Raw genomic sequence first — 26968 nt, 5'->3', positions numbered from 1 at the left:
TAGCTGTCTGACCTCCAACTATCCTGTTAGCCTCTGCAGTCATACCGCTAAGCAAATGAAGTGATCATGCATCCTAGTTAAACGAGGTGTAAATACTATCTGCTACAAAGGAGGTGGGTCTGTAGGATTCTGACCAATTTCATCAGGACTGTGTGCATACAATTTGACTGTGACAGTCTAGAATATCATAAAGCTAAGTCTTCATTTTGGTGTTATATGCATGCTGTAAGTTAGCCCAGACTGGAGTACCCCCAGTTTCATATAGCTAAGACATCTTATGGTGGAGAACATATACATGTTTTCTTTTGTTACATATAATAGTGAAACTGAAGTTAGAGCTCGATATTTTAAATTAATTGCTTCCTCTATAGAAATGTTCAAAAGGAGCACTGTATTTTTTGGATGCATGCCCTCCCTTCTGTTTCACACGTTGGCTTGTGACTATGGTTTGGTCCAGAACAGAAAGAACAAAACTGTTGTCCAATAAAGGCTATGTAAAGCCCTCATAATACAAGCCTAAGTATGAAGTATGTTTGCATGTGTAAAAGACTGCACATGACATACAAATGAAATAGTGAAGACAGGCAGCTCAAGGATGTGAATAGTATACTAAATACTAAAAGAGAAGGACAAAATAGAGAATTGTGCTTGACTTCCACATCTCTTCTCAACCAACTGGATATTTTTATTGGAAGCAGTGGATTGTGCTGGTAGAGATTTCATATTCCAAATGGGAATGCAGTTTGGCAAAATATCCTAGCTTTCAATACAGACAGATGAATAAAGGGTAACCTTTAAAATCCCCATAGAATAAACTGTTGAGAAACAAAACAGACACATGGAGAGACCATCTGCAAATTCTCTGAATGTGCAGAGCTGTAGAATACCATCCAGTTTGATACCAATTAATTTTTAAGCATGGTAAAATGGTACATATACATCTGTCATATTAAGAAAGAGCAAAGATTAGGCTTTCATTCTTGTTTATGATCTCCCATAGTAGCTACTACTGCAGTATACATTGAGCAGGTCTGCAAGCAGTGGCACATGGTAGACTTCAAACAAAAATGTGAGCCTTTCTGGCTCAAGAGAGTCCAGCCAGGGTTGCAGGTTTTCATCTTTGCCTACTGGGAAAAATTTATTAGGAAAGTAGAATTATTCCCAAGGCTGGCAGATATTAGACTAAAGCCATGTAGGATTTTCTTTGCTGCTGATGTCCCCTTGGCCATGAATGTTTTCTCTCCAGTGCTCATAAACCTAAACCTTGCTTCTGTAAACTAGGCTGGCCAAATGGATTGCAGTTATCTAGGTGAGTCATGGAAAGAGAGGTCACTAAGCTAATTGTGGCCTAGGCAACTGATAAATCATGCCCAGAGTTTCATTTGGAAACAGAAGCATGTTGAAAGTCAGCAAAGAGAGACTGTATTTTCATGTCCTGCACGGGAAGCAGGCTACTGTGCTCTGCAAAGACGGAAGCATATGCATGCTTTCCTCCTTCAATGTAAAATTCAGTGCAGAGCATTAGGGCAATTTTATTTAAAAAACCCCAGACACATACTGTCCAGATTTAGCTGTGTGCATAGCAGATGTCAGAGAATCTGCACTACTTTGACAAACCCAAACAGATGCCTCTGTAAGGTGATAGACTACTGGCTTAGCTTTTTCTTCAAAGTATTTTCCTCTTGCTATCAGCAACTGCTCTGTTCTGGTTGGATTTAGTTTAAGTCAGCTGTTACTTATCCAAGTTCTATCTGCATCTTGAGATGATGCAGTGATTATATAGGAGAGAAACAGGACACAGAGCTGAATATTATTCTTCTGTACAGATTTTGAAGAGGACAGAGGTAGCATCATTCCCTACAAGGTCTGCATGGATAATAAGTTGCAGTGAAAAGAAGATGGCTATTGCAGCTGTTTGACTGAAATCATACAATCCATGTGTGCCATGCAACCAGCTCTCTGGTGGCTGCTGTAGCATTGTACAAGGGTTCTGATATTGTGAATGGTGTGAGCATTGAATTCTCACTTCTTGCAGCTCCAAGGAGGCTGGGCAAGAGTAGTAAAGGGAAGAGGTGTGACGCTGGTCAGGCACCAGGAGATCAAGCTTCAGTTCTCATCTTTGCTACAATCTCTCTTTGCAACCTTGGACAAATCATTTAACTTCTTTGTGATTCCATTCATGATATCTGCACTTCATTCTTGTTAATAGTCCCTTTTATTCTGCCAGAAAATGTGACAACTAAGCAGGTCAATAAGCCATTCCCAGAGGTTGAGGACATCTGCTCTCTGATATTTGTGCTTAACGAGAGATGTACTGTATAGTGATGACTCCTAGTGGAATGGTGTTTTAAGTGTTGCCAAAATGAATAAAGATAATTTATGTTCTGGCAGTCTCTTTTTCTTCTGCCTGGACATTTTCATGATGAATGTAGTGGCAAACCCTTGGTGTTCATCTCTTCCTCCCTCCCCATCTTTTCCTTCATACTTAACAAGTTCTATTTACATATCTTCCAATATGTTTAAGTTATAGAGGGAGATGGATTTTCCATCACAACTGAACTAAAAGGAATTACAAAAGTTTTTTCAGGGAAATCATTGGTCAACAGAACTTACACTCTTCCAAACAGTGAACTGTTAAATTTAACTATCTTGATCAGATTAGACTTCCACATTTTCCCTCTCTATGAGTAAAACCACAGCAGTCAGGGAAGAGGTCACTCTGTCCAAGGACTGAAGGCAAGTTTGTGTCAAACTGTGGCTATTTCTGTCTGCTCAGTGATTTTCCTAGAGATGATAATTCGAGTATGGATGGATAACTGATATAGTCTACCACAGTACAGCTTTGATCAAAGTCCACAGCAGTTCTCTCCAGAATTTGGGTGTTTTTATTGCTGAGAAAGTGGCTGTATTTTTTGGCTGGTTTGCCAGCTCTGCCTTTCTTAAGGAGAAAGTCCATTAGCAATTTTAACCAGCAAAATGGGACAGGATTGTATCAGTCCATGTCCAGTGTAACCACTGTTTGTAGCATCTCACACTTTCTATCTTTTTCTTTTCATCTTCTGTCATTTATCCCATCCTTTGATTTCTCATTTAACCTTTGCCCACTAGTTCATCCAGATCAACATCATCATTATTTTGTAGGTTTTGCTAGATTACTCCTAAGGAGGATATTTGTTCCCTTTAAAGTCTTTTGAAGTCCTTAATTTCCATAATTATTTTCTTAATAGTAATTTTTTTGAAAAGTCAACATTTTTGTCTGTTAGTAAAACATTAATTTCAATAACTATGAAATCATTCAACTTCATTTTGAAAAAGTCACATAACTGCAAGTGTTTTTTATTTTATCGTTTGCATAGTTGGCTGCTCATCTGCTCACCAGGTTCTGGTGATACTGGCTCTATTCATGTAAATAAGGACTGCGGGAGCAAGCCTCTAACTGAGGAAAACCAGAAGTTTCTATCTTCTACCACCCCAACAATTTCCAAAAATGCACATGAAATTAAAAGAATCTTAATATTTAAATGATTAATTCCTAAATTGAATTCATTTTTACCAGAAAGTGCTCTAGGTTTCCAAATACTGCACATTGTTCGCTTAATTGTTAGCAAAGTTGTCACCCTTCAAGATCTGTGTTTCTGTGCCAACAAACTGGTTTTGGTATCTCTGCTACCCAGGTATAGTTGGGTGAGTGGCACATTCTGAGGCTGTGTGAGGTTAGTAGTGGCCCTGAAGTATGGAAGTGGATGAAGGGAGCTGGAGAAAGAGCATCACAGCTATGGTGACTGTTACAGGGGTGAACCTCTAAGGAAGTTCCCCAAGGCATGGTTCGCACTATTGTGGGAGATTGGCTTTCAGTACTGGCAGGCATAGCTGTGACTGGTTTTAGTTTCCATAGTTTCTGTAATGATAGCTGTGAAGGGCATTAGGCTTCAGCACGGCTTAGCAAGATGCCCAGGGAACTCAACAAGCCATGCTGAGGCCCATGCGAGACTGGCATCTATGTTAGCTAATTCACATATGTCTGTCTGTGCTGCAGTTGTTCCTTCTCCTTCTCATGTGTTTGCATATGTTTTTGCAGATAAACCAGACCCACCTGCTGGAACACCTTGCGCATCAGACATACGGAGTTCCTCCCTCACTCTCTCATGGTATGGCTCCTCTTATGATGGTGGAAGCGCGGTGCAGTCCTACACTGTGGAGATCTGGAACTCAGCGGATAACAAATGGACAGATCTCACTACCTGCCGCAGCACCTCTTTCAATGTGCAGGACCTGCAGGCTGACCGGGAGTACAAATTCCGTGTGCGAGCTGCTAACGTGTATGGCATCAGCGAGCCCAGTCAAGAGTCTGAGCTGGTAAAAGTTGGAGAGAAACAAGAAGGTTAGTTTTTAAGAGAAAAAAAATAATCTAAATTCAATTAAATGATATCTTAACAATTCCCTAGTGAGGTCAGGCAGCTGTACACACTCCTTCGTATGTGCCTCTGTGCAATGAGTGCTTATGCTGACTGTAGGCGTGCTGAATTCCCTTCGCAGACTTCACGTGGATATCTGACCGTATAAGTTTTGCATGCATCCAGTGCAGAAACTTGTCTTCGGGGATCCCATAGTCCTGCCTTGTGAAAGCAACAGATAGTTTGACTTCTGGCTTGCTGTGTGAGTGCTGGCTGACAGATTTCTGTAGTTCAGTGCACAGGTAATGGGGGATGAAACCTTTCACACACGAGTTACACATTCAGACCATGCCTAGTTGGAAAATGATGTTTGGTGGCTTACCTGAAACATACTGATGGGTTCATTACAGTTTATACTGGACACACCATGGAAAAACAAGCCATAAATGCTATCCCAGATTTGCTTTTGGAAAAAGTAGATGTGCTTGCTGCTAGCCAAGCACTGAATATGCAGCAGAAACTGAATTAGCCTCTTATACCTACTTATAGTTCCCATGCCTTAAATCCCAGCACGGTAGAGCACCTCAGTCCTAGAACACTAATTTTGTGAATTCAAGGCTACCCTACCTAGCATGTTGGTTTTGCAGCATTATGGGTGCTAAAAATATTTTTTAGGGGTTTTGATTACAGTTGCATGTACTTGCAAAAATATTTTTCAGTATCTTTTGCTTCCTATTTTTTGCTTAAGATCTTCTCAAAGGACCAATGGGAAGAGCTGGAGCATTTTAGAAATTATTTGGAAACTGGTACCAAAATTTTAAACACACACAAAGATCAGCATTATTTTTAAAAACAGATGTTGACTGCATATTCTTGTGCACACTCACATCTACCTACTGTGCAAGGATCACTTTGATAGTCATACCACACCAAAAAGCCCAGATCAGAAATAATATAGTTTGTGATTTTTTCCTGTCTTTGAGGAGTGGATTGTGTTGTATCTTTCCCTCCTTACTTATGTATGCAGGGCTTTGGAGTTCTGTCTCACGTAATCCTTGTGATGTTATCTTTTATTGCCACAGCAAGACAAAACAATAGCAAAGTGGTGCGGCATCACTCAACTGCGTAAGCCTCCCAACACACTTTTCCAAACAAAAGTAAATCATTTTTCTCTTCAAGTGGTAAATTGGATGCATTCTGAGAAATTTCTTTCCTCTATTTTAAAGATTTAAAACCTGATCTAAATCAAGATGCAGCTTCTCTTCAAAGCGGGGAAAATAACATTAGGAGTAGCAATAAAATTGAAAAGAAGATAGACGGTATCAGCTCTTCATAATAAAATTCCCTGTGTTTGAATGCTCTTTTTTTAGTTGCAGGGTGAACAACTTCTAGAGTTGGGGACCTGACTCTTCCCTACATTTGTTTTTTTCTAGAGCAAGCATTAGTTATACTGGACCAAAGCAAAATAGCTATTTTTCTTTTTTAAGACTGAGAGATTTAATACAAAAAGGCTAGAAAGTGTATGAATCATTGTGATACATATAAAAACAACAGAAAAGCTTGTTCTGAGTGAAAAGAAAATGTATTCTGCTTGCAGGAGGGTGGGTTGCCTTGGTGCTCTCAATGCCAGGGCTTCTCGATTTCAGTTCTTGATACTGCAGCTAGCATGGACAAAGGGCAAGTCACAGAGCGTGATTTTTCAAGTGTGTGAATACAACTGGTGCTTTAATTCAAGTCAGTGGAAAGTGCATGTGTTCAGCACCTCTCAGAATCAGGACTTTAGCTGCCATCTATGTAAACACTTAGCTGAGTAACTAGGGATTTTCCATTGCTGCCAGAAAGACTGATTACTGATTTTCATACTGAGGTGGCCAGTGCATATTAGCAATCACAGTATAACCTTAGTGAACAAAGGCATAGCTAACTTTTCTCTGTGCATTTAAAGAAAACAGCCACTAAAATAAGGTTGTAAATCACTACAGATTGAAGTAGGCTTCACCACGTTTGAAGAAAATTTGGTACCATTGACTCACTTCTGAGAAAGGTTTTAGCAGAGCTACTCAGCCCTTACCAAGCTCAGATATGTTCCACTTATCGAATTCAGGCTTCCACTGGTGGACCAAAATGTTTCTAGTTCATGGCTTCAATATCGTGTCACTGCAGAACTGGGAAACTGGCTTCTTTGTCTAATCAGTATTTGGCAGACATTAACTACTGGCAGCGTGGCTGGGATCAGCTCCCTTGTGCAGCCCTTAAAAGGGGAGGAAAATGTGATGTGTTCTGTGCAAGTGTGGTTCCTAGCTGAGGAAGATCTGAGGACAGCTACCCCTGAGTGGGGAAGGCTCGCTCCCCTCCCTGCTCTTTTGGTAAATTGCTCCAAACCAGCTAGTTGTGCTGGGACGTGGAAGTGTTACAAATCCAGAAATAAAAAGAGAGAAGGGTTTTAGTAACAGATTATAGCCACTTGATTGTCTTTGCTACCAGAATACAGATGCAGCATTATGTTTTGGATGTGAAAAGTTGGTGCCCATGCATCAGACCAGCTATCTGCTCGCCCTGCACCCTTTTTTCTGTTTTTTTCTTCTCATCCACTGCATATAACTCTAAAGCATCTAACAGTGTCCAGAGTACCACATTAATGCTTCAGCAGCTAAAGGGGGAATTGCACAGGTCACTGTGCAACTGCCTTTGCAGTGTTTCAACTTACTGGTCATAGCCACAGGTTTAATTAGCAAGCCCAAGCGGTGTAAGTAATATATAACAGCATTCCAGCTACAACCCCTTTCCCCTCATACCTGCAGGAACAACACAAAATGGATGCTACTGACAGTTCATGCACATGAAAATTAAAAATTAAAATCGAGACACTCAGGTCAGCTTTTACTCTGTCTTATGTCACTGGGCTTGCCAACATCTCTTCCTGCCTTTGAGTATGCCTGCAGAACCAAGGCTCCATTTGGACCTCAGTGATTTCAAAATTCAGCCATGCTCAGGAAAGTGCATTGCTGTCCAGATTTTCTCATCATCTGGAATCTGAAAAATTTGTCTGGATGCTTTGCAGGAAATCTTTTCATGTACAAACTTGTTTTATTTTTGGCTTTGCAATCCAAAAAATGCATAGAAAAGCTAGAAAAATATTTGTCATTGAACCAGAAGTGTTGTTATTGATTTTAATTAATTTATTTTTCATCTCACTAAGGCATTCCTAAAGCTATTTATTAGATTACTTTGAATCAGTATGCTGACATTCCTAGTAGGCAGGTATAATAGACAAGTACTGCAAAATACATGAACTTGATTTATTAAGAAATGGTGACCAGATTGTGATTGTGTAGTCAATAGTTACGAAGAAGTGGTGAGGAGATTTTAATTACAAAGTTAATGCACAAACTCCCTGACTGCTTTTTTGCTGCGTAGTCATAGAGTCTACCAGTTGCCCATGTTACTGTGAATAAGCTTTCTATTTTATGCAAGTACCACATCGTATATAATAAGTAATTCCTGTCTGTTCGTTTTCATCATAGAACCTAAAGAGGATGAAGTGGAGCTATCTGATGATGGTAAGAAGTTTGTATCTTAATCAGGACAAATGCAAATCTGTGTTTTTAATTCATGTTTTATGGAGGTTTTAATCATGGTCCTTAATACTTATTTGTAGAAGGGAAAGAAACAGAGGCCAACTATCGGACGGTTACTATCAACACTGAACAAAAAGTTTCAGATGTCTATAATATTGAAGAAAGACTGGGATCGTAAGTACTATATTGTGCTTTTGAAGACACAGAGTTTTCAAGGCTACCAGTCAATTATAAAGATCACGTGCATTTATTCTTTGATGGTGTCACAATTCCAACATTCCAGACGGGTTCCTCTGTTGCAGTAAAAGTAGACTAACATATGTTGGCCTCCACTCCATAAAGATCCTTTATTCTTACTAATTGATAATTTTAAATAGACACTACATGCATTTCTGGCAAGGAAAATGTAGCCTACAGATGAATAAAGCTAGAGGATTCATTCGTTGTTCAGTGTTCTAAAAGCCAGCTGAAAAAAAAGCTACACATTGTGTACTTGCATTTCTATTATATCCATTAGTGGTAATAAGATTATCCTGCCCATGGGCTAGAATCTCTGTTCACAGTGGTCATAATCCCAAGAGCATTAATAGTATTGCTCAGTGAAGGTCAGTGATTAGCCTGGCTGTGTTTCTCAGTGCTCAAACTCATGGTTATGTGAATTGCATGCCATGATAATCTTTCAGCAATTTGTGCTGCGGGTGGTGCTGAAGGCCAGGGGATCCTGTGTGCTGCCATTAACAAATCCTGACAAGTGTATCTAGAGGTGGAATCGTACACATACAGCAATGTGAAATAATAGTACTGAAGCCTCTAGCATTCAGATTCTGATTTCACCTATATCCTATATCCTATACCTGAGAGGTCTCCTATCTGCTGCTCCTTCAGAGGTGTATGACCTATAGAAAACTGTGTCCAGAAAAACTCGAGTCACATGAATTAAAGCCTGGTAGGAGTCCATTTTTTGAACCCTCTTACATAAAACTTGCTAATTGGGATAGTAGGGTATCTCTAAATGTGGTATTCGTGCAAAAGTTCTTGGAGATTACTCTGCACAAAATTAGTGTAGAACAGTACTTGATATGAAGATATTTTAATTTTGGAATAGAGTGGTTGCACTGGAATATTTAGTAAAATGTTGCTATTTATGGTGGCCCATACATTGCAAAAACATTTTATGGAAATAGTTATATATTTTCAGGGGGAAATTTGGACAAGTCTTTAGGCTTGTTGAAAAGAAGACTGGAAAAGTTTGGGCAGGAAAATTTTTCAAAGCATATTCTGCTAAGGAGAAAGAAAATATAAGGGATGAAATCAGCATCATGAACTGTCTACATCATCCAAAACTTGTCCAATGTGTAGATGCCTTTGAAGAAAAAGCCAACATCGTTATGGTCTTGGAAATGTAAGTATAAAGCAGATCACACTAACAAAGCTAATAATGTTGAAAATAATTGTGCATACAAAAGTAGCGATTTATCTAGACATAGGACTGTCAAAAGCTTCAACATCTTCAGGGCCTGGATGGTTTTCACATCTTGCAAGTTTTTCCACGTGTTTACCCCATTTGTTTAAACTGGGTAAGTGAATCTGTGTTGTATCTTTTAAAAATCAGTGAAGATGTGTTACAGTCTTTGTTGTCTAGTTTGTTTTTTAACCAAGTACATGTGGTGGTTTTCTGCACCTCACTCTTATTGCCAACTTGGGAGGGGAGAGAAAAAAAGTTAGCTGTTATTTGGGCTTGCATTTAGAACTAAAAGCATGTTTAAGGAGGAGAAATTTTTTTTTTTTTTCTTTAGGCAGTTCAAAACATGTATTGAAGAAGCTTGTGTCAAATTTCACTCCAACACTGATCTTGCAGGTGTCTCACAGAGAATTGAATGTTGGTGCATAACAGATAGTAAGAGAGAAATATATGCTTGAGAATGCAGACATATAAGCTACATTCTACAAAACTGTTGAATTTCCATGGAAAATTCATCCAGCCAAATTTATAGTACCCAAGAGATAGTTGGAAAACTCCGGTTTTCATCAAGTGCGATATCCAGTTTTTATATTTTTAAAGGACCTTAAAGGATTAATCTGATGTGGTTTTCCTGCAACAAATTAAATACTCTGATTGCAAAACATTTATTTATAATAAAGGAGTGCTGTCTGAAAAATCTCCACAGGTGAACCCATTGAATGTTCTAAATTTAGATCAGTAGATGCAATGAGTTCTGTTTCTCTCCCCAAATTAATTAAACAGTAATTGATCTGCCCCTAATGTCAATATACAGATTCTCCATGATGGTCCAGGCGTAGCCCTTGTAGAAGGGAATTTCTCCTTGAAAGTCACTGCACTCCTCACCCAAAGCTATCTGTACAGTTAGGTAGAGCTGAATTTGAAATCAGCCTGTGTTGCTGTCTTGTTCTTGCTGAGTAAGATAGCAACACTTAATTTTACCTCCCAGAAATTGTTCGCCTTGAGCTACTTAATGCCACACCACTGTGGAAAACAGCAGAAAAGTACCACAAAAGCAGTGTTGTAAAGCATCTCACAAAGCTGTGACTTGGGTATCTTTGTACTTAAAGATAATAGATATTTAATTCCAGAAAAAAGAAGGTTCAGAACATGTTCGTGCACCAGAATTCATTATAAGAAAAGAATCTGCATTGTGTGGGATGGAAAGTAATGATCAGACTTCAAAAACAGTAACGAACAATGTGACCAACGTTTACATCATCCAGAACACACCTGCTTAGTGTGAAACCCATGATCGTGGCAGTAACAGCTGGAAAGAAAATGAAATCCTGATCTGATGCTTTTCCCAAAAAGTTACATCAGTTACTGTTCTGCTGCCACATCTGCTTCACGTGCTGTCTGCTGCAAGAAGGAGAAGCACTTTTTTGTGGCTGGAATTGCTGTATAAGATATAAATCGTTAAAAGCAAAAGAGATTATTGTCTATTAATTAAAATATGTCTATTTTGCTTTCTTGGCACTTGCCCAGATTATGTGCAAACTACTACTGCACTAACAATTTCAGAGACTGGATCTCCATTATACAACCTTGGTACTTATGTGCAGGAGGGTGATTTTATTTTTAGATTCAGCAGTTGAGCAAGCTGATGATGGTAAGGGAAGGGAGCCCTACTTAGCTTGGAATGGGGAGCTGGCAGACCTAATGGAAAACAAGGAAATGTATAAAGAGTTTTGAATAGCATATGGCTTTACACTCCATTAGTTCCCTCTGCCAACAAAGGGGTCTTACTTTTTAAGAATATAGAAAACTGCAATCAAATTTCAAGTAGTTTAGTTTCCAGTCTAATTAGGATGTGAATTTAGTTTGAGATGGCCACCTTTTCTGGCCTTTGAACCCCCCCGCTGAAATTTCCATAGTGTCGAGTGCCGTAGCAGGAGGGGTTCTTGAAGCAGGGCGCAGGCAGGAGCGGTCTGTCCCTGCTCCGGATCAGGTCTGGGCAGAGAGATGCTTGTGTGACACCTGCGTGTCAGATGGCTTGGTGGTCTCTACACCGCTACGTGTTACCCAGCTGACACAGTGCCAGCACGGCAACTGCACCTGCATTGCTAGAGAGCCACTGATGGATCATTTCTGGTTTAGCTATTAAGCGAATATTTCTTTTCATATTGAAGATGTTGCGGGAAATACCTTCAAAACTTCTTAGTATCTAAACTGTTCTCATTGTTCCCCTAAAAGTCTAAATGCATGGATTTCAAATAAATCAAGCTCACCTGCCATCAGTCTCCTGTCCTGACCTGTCTCCTGTCATCATCTGACATCCTCACCTGTCTCCTTTTAAACCAGCTTTTATCTATGACTGGAATTCAGCAGCTCCTCCTCCACTAAAATTGGAGCTATTGATGAGATGCACCTTTGGATTTTTCTTCCTGATATTCATCCTGAATTTTTTTTTCCCATATCCTTGTTATAATGTTTTGAACTTCACCCTCTCTCCTTTTAATATTTGTCATGCCACTATTTTATATGCTTTGATTTCATATTTATAATAAATTCGGAATTTTAAATCATTCATTTAAAATCAAACACTATAATGATTCAAATCACTTGATGTGCTCTTCCCTGGAAACCCTCCCATCTGCCATTTGCAAATCTCAGGCATTTCCCTTTCAAATATAGCAATGTACTGGCTCCACAATAAGCATCTCAGTGGAAAAAGAATATTTGAAAAACAGTAGCATGTTGTGAATGGCAGTCAGCACTGGGAGCTAAGTGCCTTAAAGATTTTACATACTTCTGATAGTCAGCTTATTTTGACATAGATCAGAAAAATATTATTGTATTTTAAATTAAGATTGCTAAAGCAAAATTTCAGCAGTAAACTGTGTTAATTTGGTGTGATTTAATTGGCACAAGTCATTAAGGTTTTCTCTTTTTTTCAAAGGGAGATTTATTAAAATGCAGTTGAGTATTTGCCTGGGAAAATCCAAGGTAGATTATTCTCACTGCTCCTCCATGACCAAAACCTTATAATGAAATATTTTTAAAATGTGCATTCTGTGACTCTATAGACAGGAATATTTTCCTCTGTGACCTCATCTAGAGAAGACTGAAAAGAGGAGAATCCAGAAAAGAATGAGAGATTCAGATTCTGAACTAGGTGTGACTATTTGAAGGAAGCCAACTTCTCCTTCTCTGTATACGTAGAACCTAACCTGTATTGGTTCAGTTCAGTTTCCTAATCTGGCAAAAATTAAACTGGATTTGGCTCAGGATATAAATGCAAAACTATGCATTCTATAAATGCAATTGCACTTCAGTCTAATAAAGTTATCAGAGTGTCTAGAGGCCCCAGGGTAAAACCAGCATGCAGGTGTATTAACAGTAGTTAATTTCCAAATAATATACTAAAACGTGGTGCTTGAGACAATGGTATGAGTTCTGAAAATTTTTCACTTTAAGGATCTGAAAAGTATGAGATTTTTATAGTAAAAATAAGTTGTCATTATCTGTGTTAAATAGTCAAAAAGTAACTGGTACTTTTTGGTCTTAGGATGGTTATCATTTAGAATTGCAGAGTGCTCCAGATATAAACATTTTGTATGCAGGTGTCTTCATAAACACCTCTGTTCTGGTTAATGTCTTACTGAAGTAACAAAATACTAAATCCCTGATTTATCAGAGCTGTTTAGTCAACAGCTTTAGCCATATTATTGGCTTTATGTTACCAATGTGCTATAAACCAACATAACCTCTCAGTTTGTCAAGCATATGCTATTCTTACTATTTTCATGTTAATAGGAAACTGCAGTAGCATTTCTAATAATATATTTTTTGAAATCTCATAGCTAAAGCAACAAATGTGTCCAGAACTCCAGATGTTTAAATTTCAGTTATATATGATATATATCTAACAACATGTAAACATTGAAAGGCCAGTTTTGAGTTGTGTGTTTTCTTTCTGTAACTGAAATGTGCAATTACATTTGGCAGTAAGCATGAATACTGCAAAATATTAAGCCATATAAAGACCATGGAGCATTTAATTTAGAACAGATTTCTAAAAGCAAAGCTGCTCTTCACCATTTGCTCCTTTCTGTATGGGTCATTCACCCACTGCATACAAAAAAAAGTATTTCCCATCTTTGGATGTAAGCAGCTGAGTGATTCCTCAGAATTTAAAAAACAAAACAAAACAAAACAAAAAAACAAACCAACCAAACAACAAACAAACCACAACTTAAATTTTGTTTCAATAAATCTAGGTTTAAAATGTCCCACTTTAGTTCCAAAACCAGTTCAATCCAGGAAATTCTACCCTGGAAAAAACAATTATTTCACATCTTAAATAAGCATAAAAATTCCATTGACCCACAAGGAGTGTGATGATGGCTCAGCTAAAAATACAAGCACTGAAAGAGTTGTGGGTTTTATCCTTGTCCTGTCAAAGCTAAGAAGGCAATTCCCTCCGAGCTCAATTGGGTCAGTAATTCACCCTTTGAGCTTTGCCTTCCAATTAACCATATCATTTGAAATCTTCCTTCTTCAGTCTTTCTTTGTCACTCAGTCTTCCTTCTTCCCAAATTTTTGCTCATCTGCTAGAAGTTTTGTCCTCTTTTCCTGGGACCCATCCCATATATTTTAGTTTTCTTTATTTCTGAATTATGTTATCTGTACTAGTGTAGTGACGGGCACAGGAGAGAAGGAAGCAGTGAGAAACAAGAGCTCAGAGTCTGGGGCGATGTTAGAAACACATCTCAGCAGGGTGACCATCACATGGCACACGTTTTATTGCCAGCTGCAGGTAACTGAAGCCTAAAGGCAGGATGTAAATCCAGCTACATCCCTACTGCCTGGGTTTTGAGTGTTTCACAGTCCTAACCTGGGAAGGAAATTCAGAATGGAAAAAATCTATTGATTTATACCACACAGAAGAGATGATTCTTCCTATGTGATCCTTGTGTCTATGAAAATTGCCATTACAAAACATAGATTGTGTCCTGAAGTGACTATTGCAACCTTGAACTATCTGTATTTCTGTAAAGGAAACAGTTTGATTACTCTCAAAATGAAAATGCTACAGAAGTTCTCTTTTTATTCTGTCTTTCTTAGGGTTTCTGGAGGAGAACTCTTTGAACGAATCATTGATGAAGACTTTGAACTGACAGAGAGAGAGTGTATTAAATATATGAAGCAGATTTCAGAAGGAGTTCAGTACATCCATAAGCAGGGTATTGTCCACTTGGATTTGAAGCCAGAAAATATTATGTGTGTCAACAAGACCGGTACAAGTATCAAACTCATTGACTTTGGACTTGCACGAAGATTAGGTAATGATTTTTCTGCCTATTTCAATATGACATGGGGAAAAGGGTAGGACAAGCAGTAATTCATACTTACTAGTATATTCTTTTGTGTATAAAGAGTAAATATACATGTTTAAATAGTTCTGGTTTTAGGAAAAAATAGAAAAAGAAATAAAAAAAAGACATTCAAGAATGAGAGTAGGGCACCACATCTGCAAGAGGAGTTTGAAGTGAAGTGCATACAATCTACCTACCTGTTTCTGTGGCTAGGGTATCCTTGTAGATAACTACTACATGGTAGTAGTAATGTTGACAAATATTTACATTTGCTACAGAAAGACATAAACACTAACTCTGTAACTGTAAAAAAATAGAACAAAACCTTGATCTTCATGAATACTGCAAATCCTTGAAACTTTTGTAATAGCAGGAGTTAAGGTGACTTTCTAGAAGCCTTTCAGATATGGATAATTACCTTCAATTCACATTTCACCATTAGTTTTATGATTTTTTTATCCTAAACTGCAGCACATCATTATAAATGTTAAACATGGGAGGAATTCTATAAAGAGCTGTGTTTTGATCATGCTCAAAATTATTAATAAAATAGCACTACTTAAAAATAATGCAATGGCTTGGGGGTGCTGGGGGAAAGTTCTGTTTGTCAAGCTGCTCCTACTCTTCCTTAGCTTTTTTTAGCTGCTTCCTATCGATCAATTTGGAATAAGCTTTCCAACGTGCTTTGCAATTTGAAAGCCAAAGGCCTCAGAGGGTTCTTATCTTCATATTGCTCAGCATTAATTCAGCTCTAAAAAGCAGCCCTCCCACTGTGTTTGTTAATGTTAAACAATACCAGCATCACACACTGATCTTCCTTAACCTTGTATTTTCACAAGAGAAAAAACAAATCATTCCAGGAACTGAAAGTACCTAAATACTTTATGAACCTCTTACACTGGGAGAGTTAAGATTGGTGGCTCATCTGCCATTAAATTGATTGGGGCAACTCATATGAATTGCTACTATCTATGTAAAGGGGACCACAGCTAGATTCTTGGTTGTAATGTTTTGCCTTCTCTCTATAAGCAAAATGATATTTAATACTCATTACAAAGTAGAACAATCATTTTTGTAAGAATAATTTGGAATTACAACCTTCTGGGTTTTGTTATCTGATCGTACTACTTCTTTTGACACGTAACAGTCTCCTGCATACCCAAGAATATAATTTACTAAAACAAACCAAAAATTGTATGTTGAATGAATAGAGGAAAAGAAATCTGCTTTTCAGATTTTTAGATGATGTTCAGCTCCAAAAGGGTATTACATGAATCTTGGTCACATGGACACTGTGAACTCAGAGACAAGGTGTTTATTTCATTTGTTAGAAGACATCACTGCCATTTATGTTCCTTCACCAGTACAGAGCCAACAGTTTTCTGGGAGCATGAACTGGATTTTGTTCTTGTTGAGGAAACAGATGAACTGTTAATTAAGTTCCAATGCTGAAGTCTTGGTTATCAGAGGTGCATCAAAGACTTCATCCCATGGCATTCCATCTGTCAGCCTGAAACCTGCACATTTACTGCTGAACTGAGTGGTTTTTATCAACAAGAGATAGAATGTAACCACCGAATGGCCTTTTTATTGAAATTTCTTCAACTACTTCTTTAACTTCAAACAAGAGTTAAACCCACATATGGCAAAAGAAAGACCCTGTTTTCAGTATCCTGTTCATATTCATCAGTTTTTCCATTTCTCTGTTAATATTGTGGCATCACTGTATATTGCACGGCTGGCAGGAGCTTCTGAGCTGCTACAGTCATGTCATAGGTGGTAAATCTCTAACCTATATATAACTTTTCTTGATGTAGAAGGATGAAAGCTAAAGGCACTGATGCTGATTTTGATTTTACAATACTGCACATTCATTTGGATGAATATGTTGCTAATTCTTGCAAAGTTACATTACAGGCATTTGCTGTTTCACCAGCAGGCTGTTCTGGATAACGCAGTGTATGTGGCATTTTCCTAGGAAGAGAGTGTGCCCTCCCATTCCATGCCCATAAAGCAAAAGCACCATATTAATCCTGAAGATGTTTGCAACATTTTGGTTGAGATGTTTTCCAAAAGTAGAAAACCATTTTTAATGTTTCTTCTACTTACAAGTATGGCTAAAAGCACTTTTCAGTAAGTGCTCTCTTCTTGCCAGTTGTCTTACATGGTGCACTGAGGGCACACTCCTCCACTTGTGTTCCTTCAAACCTTGTGATTTTTAAATTGGCTGTGAAATTCAGTTGGGCTTTGATACATGTGGGATTGGAGCCCTCATACTATGGACCTGACCCTGACTGAGCAGAAACTGCTCAACCAAGGGACTGCTGAAGGGAACAGTGGCTGATTTTGCAGTTCAACTTCTGAGATTTACTTTTAAATTTTTGCAGCTATTGCAAACTAATACATCTAAATATTCAGTGTTTTGATCAGTTTTAAAGAAATTGGGATCAGCTCCTTCTGCAGTCATCTTCTGCAGCTAATTAGTTCTCTTGCACTGTCAGGAAATACCAAAGCTGCAGTGGGATATTTTCCTGACCTTTTTTGGTGTGCTGAGGAACACATGTAGAAAATTGTTTAAGATAAACTTCTTAAGGAGAAAAGAGAATGGGTTTTGAGTACTGTAAAGATTTTTTTAAAAAAAATTAGTTGATTATACAGTGTTGGCAAAAGTTTCCAGCTAGCTTGTCATCTTTCTGTCTGCACTGAGGATATCCAAACATAGATCCTACTTGTGTACTAAGCTTGTAAACATCTGGGTAAAGATTTGACATATTATTGCATAGAAAAGGTCTATTCTTTTATTTTCTTTTTTCTTTTATACACAGAAAATGCTGTATCAGTTGTTTCACACTATGCTTGCACTCAAATGCCATGTTTTCAAAAAACATTTCTCTGACCTGTGGGCAGCACATTTCATACACCAGCCTCTTGCATACACAGTGGTTCATGGTAGTTTACACAGTGCACAGAAAAGCCTCCAAACTTGGATGTGAGCCTGAGATTTGGACGATCATGATGAAGCTTTTAGAAAATAGGTTCTTTGTGACAAATTTCAGTAATTTTTCAAAAGGACAGTTGGAAAAAAATGTAGGCATTGACCTTAAGAAAAGACAAATGGGAAGATGGTATCTTAGGCTTCCTGATTGGCCTTGGAAGGGTGATCTCTCACTCCTCGTTGCCACCGTGGAGAAGACATCGCCCTTGTTTTAGACTAAGTCTCTTTAGACTGGATATTAGGAAAAGGATCCTACTTTTGGGGGTAAGAAACTCTGGTTATGTGAGTGTGGGGATGTTGTGGGATAGCTTTTGAATGTGCTTTTTAAAGGCCAGTCAGACAGCTGGCAGGAAGGTCTTGATGTCGGTCAGCTTGCATGGGAGGATCTAGGTGATCTCCTGGGGCAGCTCCCAGGCATTTTTCTGCCTGTTTCTGTATCTAGAAATGGGTACTCTCTGCATGGAGGGGTGTCTGAAAGCAGGGATAACATTGGAAAATGAGGTTTCTGCATTTAATTTACTGTCACCGTGCCATCATTAAGCAAATTATTAACCCCATATATCCTTCAATTTTCATTTGGTAAGTTGGGGATTTGCATACCTCAGAAGAGCACTAACCTAAGTGATTACATTTTAAAAAATGGCTTAACAGCTTTCACTGGAGGCAACTGTAGGTGTGGAGTCAGTACTGGGATCAGCATTTATGTTGCAAAACATGGTAGAGGAAGTTCAGGCAAATAAAAATACTCTGTAATGATTCAGTGTTTTGGACAAGTAGCTTCTGTTGTAGTCTTCTCAAAACTTTGATTTGCTGTTGTCTGAGGTTTTTTAAGCTTTTCTCTTGATTACAGAGCTGCAAATCTCTTGTAGTAAACTTAATAGGAGCAGGATTGCAATCTCTTACACCTGTTTTTCTTCCATTTCATATCTGTTTTGTTTAGATGGTAATGTCGGGTGGGGGGGGATGGTTCCTCACTATGTCATTCTGTTGTGCCTAATCTGGATGCTACTCTTGCACAGAAGATACACAGAATGCAATGAATCTCACTTAAGACAAAACATTGATTGCTCAGGCACCTGTACAGACTGGACAAGAGTTTCTCAACTTAAATCCAAGCCTGTTTCAAGTCAGAAACAACATATTTCCTGACATTTTTATATTTTTATAATACAAATTTCTTACTGGGATTGGTTTTTTTCCCCAATCTCTAACCCATTCCTTAGTTTCATTCCTTCCTGACCTTAGTCTTTTCTTCTTCTTCCCATCATATTTAGAATGAGCATCAGTAAAAATAAGTCCATTGAGATTTGCCTAATAAGTTTTATCTAAATGACTTGTGTATCACACTATAAACAGAAGTTAGACATATCGCTCATAGCTGCTCACTGGCAGCATAAACTGGCAATACTAGGTTCTATACAGGTTGTTATTCTACTTTAATCCCTGTATTTTCCAGTAGAGCACTACTGATTGGTCAGCACAAGAAAGATGAAGAGTTAATTCACGTGTCCCATCACCTCATTGTTTCAGTTCACATTGCTAATAGCAGTAGCTTCATTGTAACTCATTTTAAAAGCATCCGCATAGTGTGTAAGCAGAGCCAAATGTAGGACACCTGTGCTACTAAGCATTTGTGGTTCCCCTTCACCACTTTAGAGCTCCACAGGTATGCTTGTAGGCAAGCCTGGTTTTGAGAGCAGCCTTAAACCCAGTTTTACTGACAAGGTAGTGATCTTGTTTCACCACCAAACTGTGCCAGTTCAGATCTCAGAGACATGCAACCCCATGCTGATTTTCTTTCCTGTTTAAGCTATAAAAAAATGAGTTGGATAAAAATAGTTACTTATTATTATTTTATCACTACTGTTTCTTTTTATAGCAGAATCCCTGAGCAGATCCTGGAGCTTTGATAAATCTTAGATAATTTGTGAAAACTTCAACTTCTTTCTAACACTGGAATCCTGAAGTCCTCTTGTGCAGCTGCTACAATGATGGAGGCTCAAACACTTTTGTAGTTCATGACATGCAAATCTGAATTAAACACTAACATTTCTCCTCTTAGACTTGGTCTTGTGGAAACTCCTTGCAATGGAGTACAACTCCCTGTATAGTGCTGTGTGCTTGAGGATGCTTAATAAATAATTGTTTATTGCTATACATGTATCAGCTAAGAAAACAGCAGTTCAAGCATTATTTATTTTTTCTGATAAGGATCTTTAAGAAAAATCACAAATATGAGGACAAAGCCCGTTTTCCTGTTACTGGAGAATAATTGTTTTTAAAAATCTACATGCAGCAGTTAATGGTTTTCTCTTTCATTCTTCACAGAAAATGCAGGTTCTCTGAAAGTTCTCTTTGGGACACCTGAGTTTGTGGCTCCAGAAGTTATAAACTATGAACCTATTGGATATGAAACAGATATGTGGAGTATAGGTGTTATCTGCTACATTTTGTGAGTACCTTTGCTATTCTTAACACAAATCCTGACAGTTGCTGAACATACAAAATTTCCATCAACTTTTGAATTTTCTGGTTTTCAGGCCTTTTGTATTCTAATTAGCAGCTCCAGCATGTTAATAAAAATTGTCTGTTCTCTGAAGGGTGTAACTGGTAAAGTGCAGAACTAGCAGTTCTGGAAATTCAGCCATTTAGGGCTATACATCTTCCATTATAAATCGGTGATGTTTCATATCTTTTTAAAAAAATGTGATGACAGTATTTTATTATTAACATTGAACTATTTTTCCTTCCCAGATGTTAAAGAGAAATGTATGGGCATGCACTACTAACTGGTAATTTCTATTCTTTCATTCTCAAGAGAGAAATTTTTTATGAAATTTTGAGGTTGTCTTCTTCAGATTGTATCCCTTGTGGGACAGACTAAAGTATCCCAGCATTCCCATATCTGTTCACAGTGCATTTTATCTTATTACTAAGCACAAACCACGGGATAAATACATTTTATAAGCAGCATGGATCAAGTTCGTGGAAATATTTTAGAGGACGGTTGGCTGCAGCTCTTGGTTATGTATTTTAGTATTTGATTTGATCTTTATATGTGATTTGATAACAGTGATTATGAACTTCAGTGGGTCTAGAGCAATGTATATGGAAATAGGATCTCCTGCTTGCCTAGAACAGCAAGCAGTCTTCTTCCAACTGTGAATTTACAGATTGATGCCATATAAACAAATGAAAAAAGAAGCTCAATTTAGAGCATGTTTTTTTCTCCCTCACTCCAGTTTCAGTAGTAAGTAAATGGCAGATCTGCTTTGCACTCATTCTTTTAAAAGGCTCCTCTCAATACCTTACGTTCTTTTTAAGTCCCCTCTGCCCTGGCTACTGGCTTATTTGACACCTGACAAAGCACAGTTGTTTGCTTCATCTTTACTCAGTCTTTCTGTGATTCTTCTTGCCTTGTCAGCCTATACTTGTTCTCATACTATTCTAATTTCCAAACTAAGCAACATAATTTTCTTTCTTGTCCTGTGCAAAAGCTACTACATCAACTTTCTTACTCCCAGCAAAGACTTGGAATATTTCTGTTATCTTCTGGTTTTTATGTGAAGGGTGCTACATTCTTCAAGGTCACTTTGCTCTGCCAGTTTATTTACAGAACCTTTATTTTCCATTCACTTCCAGCATTTCTTTCTAGATCTTGAAAGCTCGTTTGGATCACTCCGTAGTTCAAATAATGTAGACCACACAGGCAGTACTCAGATGACAAATGCATTTATTTCTCTAGCTTCTGAGGCCTCCTGAGTTACAGAGCACTGGAAGAGCGGCATGGAGAGCCCTGCCTGCCTGCACAGCAATGGAAAACCCAAGTTACATCAATGTTGCATTGCCCCCTAGAGGCCTTTTACACGTTAAGGAACAAAAACGTGAACCACAGTGTTATACGCACATTTGGGGAGTTTAACGCCTTTTGCCGCCATTTGTTATCAAAGTATACGACGAGGCTTTGTGTGTTTACAGTATAAGCAGTGACGTGTCAGACAACCGAGGCAAAAATCGGTGATAGCAGCTGTGTGTGCTCCTAAGGCAGGCACCCAGGGTTGCTGCTCCAGTGTGGTCCGTGCTGGAGAACATCGTTGTCATCCAAGCTGACAAGGAAAGGGAGAAGGTGAAACAGATGGAGAAAAGGTGAAACGCTTCCCAAAGACCAGTCTGCCAGCAGTGGGAGAACTGCTTCTTCCCAGTTTCTCTGTGCCACCAGAAGCAAGATATTTGGATGCTGTAATGTTTAGCTGATGGGATTGATGTGGCGTTCCACTTGATTCAGATGACCTGCTATGCCTTATGAATTATATTATAAAATAACTTGTTTGCTAAGGTGTCTTTACGCTCATTTAATTCTTCATGAGGGGAAAATTACATTGCCCAAATGCAATGGAAATCTTCCTTTTGATGCATAGCTATTGCCACAATAATGACTAACAGTAATAATCAGCTTTTGTCTTTCTTGCCAAAAGAATAAAGTAATAGAAGCTAGGGAAGACCTGTGAGTCATCGCTTGGACTTTCCCTCTCCACCCCAGAGTGACAGGCTCACAATCTGTCTTCACTTCCTTAAAGCCCAGCTATTTTTGCAGACTCACAACTATGAGCCATTATCCAAAATGGACCATCATATCAGCATTACAGAATGCAAATAAAAGTCATTGAGAATTGCATCTCTCTTCAGTTGTAGCTCTGCTTTCCTGTTTTGATTATAAGCTCAGAACTGCCGAATCTCACGCACGAAGTATAAGACTCACTCATCTCGTGTCTGCCTCACACTCCATCACTGTGCTAGTAATTTAGCATTTGCATCTGGTCTCCCCATGACACGGTGAGTGGGGCCATGAAGGATGAGGTGAGTGCTGCAGCACCACTGCACTTAAGGGCAGTTTGCTAAAGGCAGCTGATGGCCAGAAGCTGCTCTGTCCATCATATGTCTTAAGTGAAGCAGCAGGGAGCATGCTATTGCATGACTCGACATAACACCTCTTTTAAGGCAGGATTCTAGAGTGTTGAGAGACCTACAACCTGCCTAGAAAGAGACTGGGTTTCCATTATGACCTGTACAACAATGAATACAGACCAGGTCTAGCAAAGCACTGTGGAAGAGATCTCTGTGGGTGAAGGGTCTTCCCTGCAGAACAATAAATGGGTGGGATGTAATCTCAGGTAGGGTACAGGGTGACAGGGCTCCTCCAAAACACTCCAGCAAAACCTCTCTCCTAGGCTTCTGCTGTGCGGGCATAATAAGTACATATACCGCACTCTGTTGGGATGCTGCATCTGCCTGCCTTATGGCATGATTGACTTAATTCCATCCTACAGCTCATGGGTTCCCTTTCCACATTTCTAAGCCACACATTAAATCCTTTTAATCTTTCTGGATAACTTATTCAGTCCTGTCTCTTCATCAGTCTTTGTTCTTCCTTAAATTTCCCTGTTTGTATTCTCCACCTCATGTTTTTTATCTTCCACTTTTATCTTGTTCTCCATCCTGTTCTACCTCATAGTACTGTCCCACATACTTAAGCTGATCTATGGCCTTTGAAGTAACAGGCCACAAATATTATAGCTTGTGTATATCATCTCCATTTATGTCTGTTTCAGTGTTTCTTTCTACATTTGCAATAACCTTTATCTAATGAAGGTTAAACCTTCTGAATTCTTTCCAGATCTTTCTGTCCCATTTATTCTTCTGGGCATTGCTGAATTTGTTTGTTGTTTTTTCTACTTCTAGTTTTTTTCTGATAATCCATTTGGATAGTCAGTGTTTCCAATATTTAGTAATCTGAAACAATTTCTAAATTCTATTCTTATTTCAACCCAAATTTCAGTCTAAGATTTCAGCACTGCTTGTGCATACATTGAAAGCGGAGAGCCCTTCTCCTTCTGTCACCATAGAATCTGACTAGTTTCAGTGAGGAATTGGCTGTGGCTGATTCAAACCTTGGCTTGCTTTTCATTAGTTCCTCTTGCTTTATCAGTGCCAGGCAGTATATATCTTTTGAGAGTAGCTGATCTCTGTTGACTAATAATTTTTTAACATGCTATATTTTAGGCTGGTTTTTGATATCAGATTTGATCTTGCTATATACTCTTTTCCTTCAGCACCTTCCTAATAACACACACCCTGATTCTTCAAACATTCCCTTTCCTTTTTATCTATTGTGTTATTCATCACTGCTGTTATTTCTCCCTTGTTTGGTAGTTTGGGTTGGTTGAAAGATCTTTTGACATCATTCATCTTTTGGGTGTGCTGACTTGGGACTTTGGTAAGGCAAGACACGCTGCTGACTTACACTTGGCTCCATGTTGTATTAAAAATATAAGCCTTGTTATTTTAAAGATGAGCGAGCACTCCTTGTTCTTTCAATAAAGCAAGTTAGGAGGGCTTTAATGTCATGACTGTACTGCTCAAAAGAAAATGAATGGCACTAGCAAATTGTGATTCCTCATTAATCCACTGGGCATGTGAAACAAGGATGAGAAAGGAGTAACACCCTTGCTTCAGCAATCAGCTGTTTTCCTTCACATGGGTTCAGTGGTCTGTTTCCTCCTTGAGATGACTGGTGTGGGTGTCGGTCCTCAGCTAAGGAAAAGGTGGTTTTGTGCAGTGAATGTGTGTCCCTTCCAAAGTAGCCTGAGATTGTTTATTTATTTCACTTGTAAAAGAGTTAAATTACTACACGATCTCCAGGGTGCAGGAATTATCATGATCTTATTTGATGTGACCTGCACAGGTTTATCAAAAACTGATAGCACTCTTCATACTGAGATCTGTTACTTATTTTCCCTGCTAATGCAATGCAAAGACTAAGGAGGAGCTCAGTGTCATCAGCCCAGATCGGTAGCTGCTGCAAGCACTGCTTGAAGAGGAATGCTCAGAGTCATGACTTTTCGAGACATGCAGCAAACTCATCTTTCCTGGATTAGAGGCAGTCTTCATGCAAAGATTTCCAAGTGAAATGCTTTGGGGTTTGTTACATAGACAGTGAGACCAGCGACCACACCAGACCCTTTTGATCTTAAATGTTTCTAAATCTGCACTCAGAGCTTTGTTGGAACAGACCAATAAATGTTAAGGAACTTCTAGAGGATAAATTATTTTTCTTCTTTATTTAGAAGTGGAAACTCTGAAAGATTTTCTAAACAAATGGTCCTTAACATGCCAGGAAGATGCCTGCTTAAGTAGCTGGAAGAATGTTTTCAGTAAACAACTTGGTGCTTGTCTAATAGTAACTTTGCATGTAAGCTCAGTATTAATTTTCTGGAGTGGTAGCTCATCTTTATCACTTAGCTTCAGCATTCCAAAAAGAAATTTTTTCCATAATCTGTCAAAAGATTTGCTGGGCCATTATGACTTTAAATGGCTATTAAGAAATGAACAACCAAGATTTAGGTCAATGAAATCTATGCTAAAGATAAGAATTTCGGGTTATGATCTACATTAATTGCTGGATTTTGTTTTCTGACTATAAACAAGGACCCAGTTCTCCTTACAACTATTTCCATGACATGCAAGTGATTCACAGTGCAAAACTGTAGTAGAGAGAGGAAATTATTTTAGCCTTATAAATTTGCAACATCACATTCAGAAATACGAAAATAGCTTCATTGAAACGTTTGCATGAGTACTGTTACACTGGTATTTGGAAATTACAAAGTGAGTGGAGGCTTAACTAATACCTACCTGGTAATCTACCAAATGCATGGGATGGGTCAATCCTACCACAGCATTTAAGATTTTATCTGATCATTTTGTCATACAACTATTTTTTTTTTAAAAAAAAGGCAACCAAAAGAACCAAAGGGGTTTTTTCCTCTCTAATCCCCTCCTATTTATCCTCATCCCTCAAAAGCTGTGTGTGACATGCAGTATCCCTTTACCCAGAAAGCGACACGTCTTTAGAAGCACTGCCTCTCACGACAGTGTGGAGCAGTGGTGTTTCCACAAGAAGCAATGTCTCTGTACCTGAGCAGTCTTTTTAGCATAGAAATACTCTCTCATTACTGCAGCTTTAATTTCTGGAAATAGGCCAAAATATTATCTAATGTAGCACAAGACCTGCACAATACTATTTGTGGTAATACTATGCAGAGGTCACCTTTGCCATCCTTCGATCAAGTATTGAAGGGAAATGGGATTGTTATTGCTCTGGCTGCCCAAGGGTGTCCTCTGGAATCTTAACTGGATGATGAGAAGACGTGCATCTCCTACATTGCCAGTGAACTAAAGAAATACTTGACAGACCCTTCATTTGTATAAAATGTGAGCCTTTTTAACAGCCACTGAATTGGCTGAGAGATTATTGCACTTTACTACATAATCAAAAAAGAGACAACTTAGCAATCAGTATCTGGCACCCAGAATTTAGAACTGCAGTCTGGATAAGATTTTTTCACTTTCTAAAACTTTATAGAGAACAATGATATTGTCATAAATAGGAAAATGCTTAAATATCTGAGTGGAGAAAGGTTTAAGGCCCTGCAGGAGTGCTTTTCTGATTCTGGGACAGAGATTTTGCTTCAACAATTTACCTGGCTGTGACAGCTCAAGTGCACGAGGGCGGAACAGAGTCATTGCGCCGCAGCTGTGTCAGCTCCTCAGTGCTATCAGGCATAAACCTTGTTCCTTCCAGTAAAGTAAGTGTCAGAGAACAGTCGCAGTAAACTCGTTTTATGTGAGCATTTTTTGGTACGTTAATCTTTCAGTTTTCTGTAACTCATGCCTATCATGTGTTCATAAATGGGTTTATGCCCCTGTATACATTTATAAAGTCATTCTTCACCGTTGCATCTGAATACATCCCCTATAATGGCAAGTAAGACAGCAAATACCTTCTGTTCTGTTTTACCTCTTTCTGACTGAGAAGAAACAAACCTTTTATCTTCATCTCATGTATTATTACTAGTGAATTTCTAAAGTATACACGTAAGATTCTAGACTCTGCTGTACTGCACACAACTTCCAGAAATGGTAAAAGATTTAGTATCTCCTTTGTCTGAGGCTTCAAAGAGTGTGTGCTTCTGCTTTCCTTATAGAAGTAAAGACCCTGGGAACAAATTCTAAATCAGATTTTTAATGTAATTAGTAACAAAAGAGTAGCAAAGTAACTTTGAAGGAAATTATACTAATATTATTAATCTAGTAGCTGACTTTGTTTGATCTCAATCTCT

General features: G+C 38.5%; 1 protein-coding gene across 5 annotated transcripts in view; it reads left to right on the top strand.

Moving 5' to 3' along the window:
- Window positions 1-26968, top strand: part of MYLK (myosin light chain kinase) — a 217428-nt gene that overhangs the window by 182554 nt on the left and 7906 nt on the right. For all 5 annotated transcript variants that reach the window (XM_026852940.1, XM_026852938.1, XM_026852937.1 and 2 more), the window contains 6 exons: window positions 4079-4381; window positions 7919-7954; window positions 8053-8146; window positions 9171-9374; window positions 14544-14761; window positions 20118-20241. In XM_026852940.1, coding sequence (XP_026708741.1) covers window positions 4079-4381; window positions 7919-7954; window positions 8053-8146; window positions 9171-9374; window positions 14544-14761; window positions 20118-20241 — 979 coding nt within the window. The remainder of the gene's footprint in view (window positions 1-4078; window positions 4382-7918; window positions 7955-8052; window positions 8147-9170; window positions 9375-14543; window positions 14762-20117; window positions 20242-26968) is intronic.

This window comes from Athene cunicularia (genome assembly GCF_003259725.1).
Source record: "Athene cunicularia isolate RWA chromosome 7 unlocalized genomic scaffold, athCun1 chr7_part1, whole genome shotgun sequence".
NCBI classification, from domain to species: Eukaryota; Metazoa; Chordata; class Aves; order Strigiformes; family Strigidae; genus Athene; species Athene cunicularia.
The sequence above is the reverse complement of the archived record's forward strand: the minus strand, read 5'-3'. Positions and strand labels throughout refer to the sequence as shown.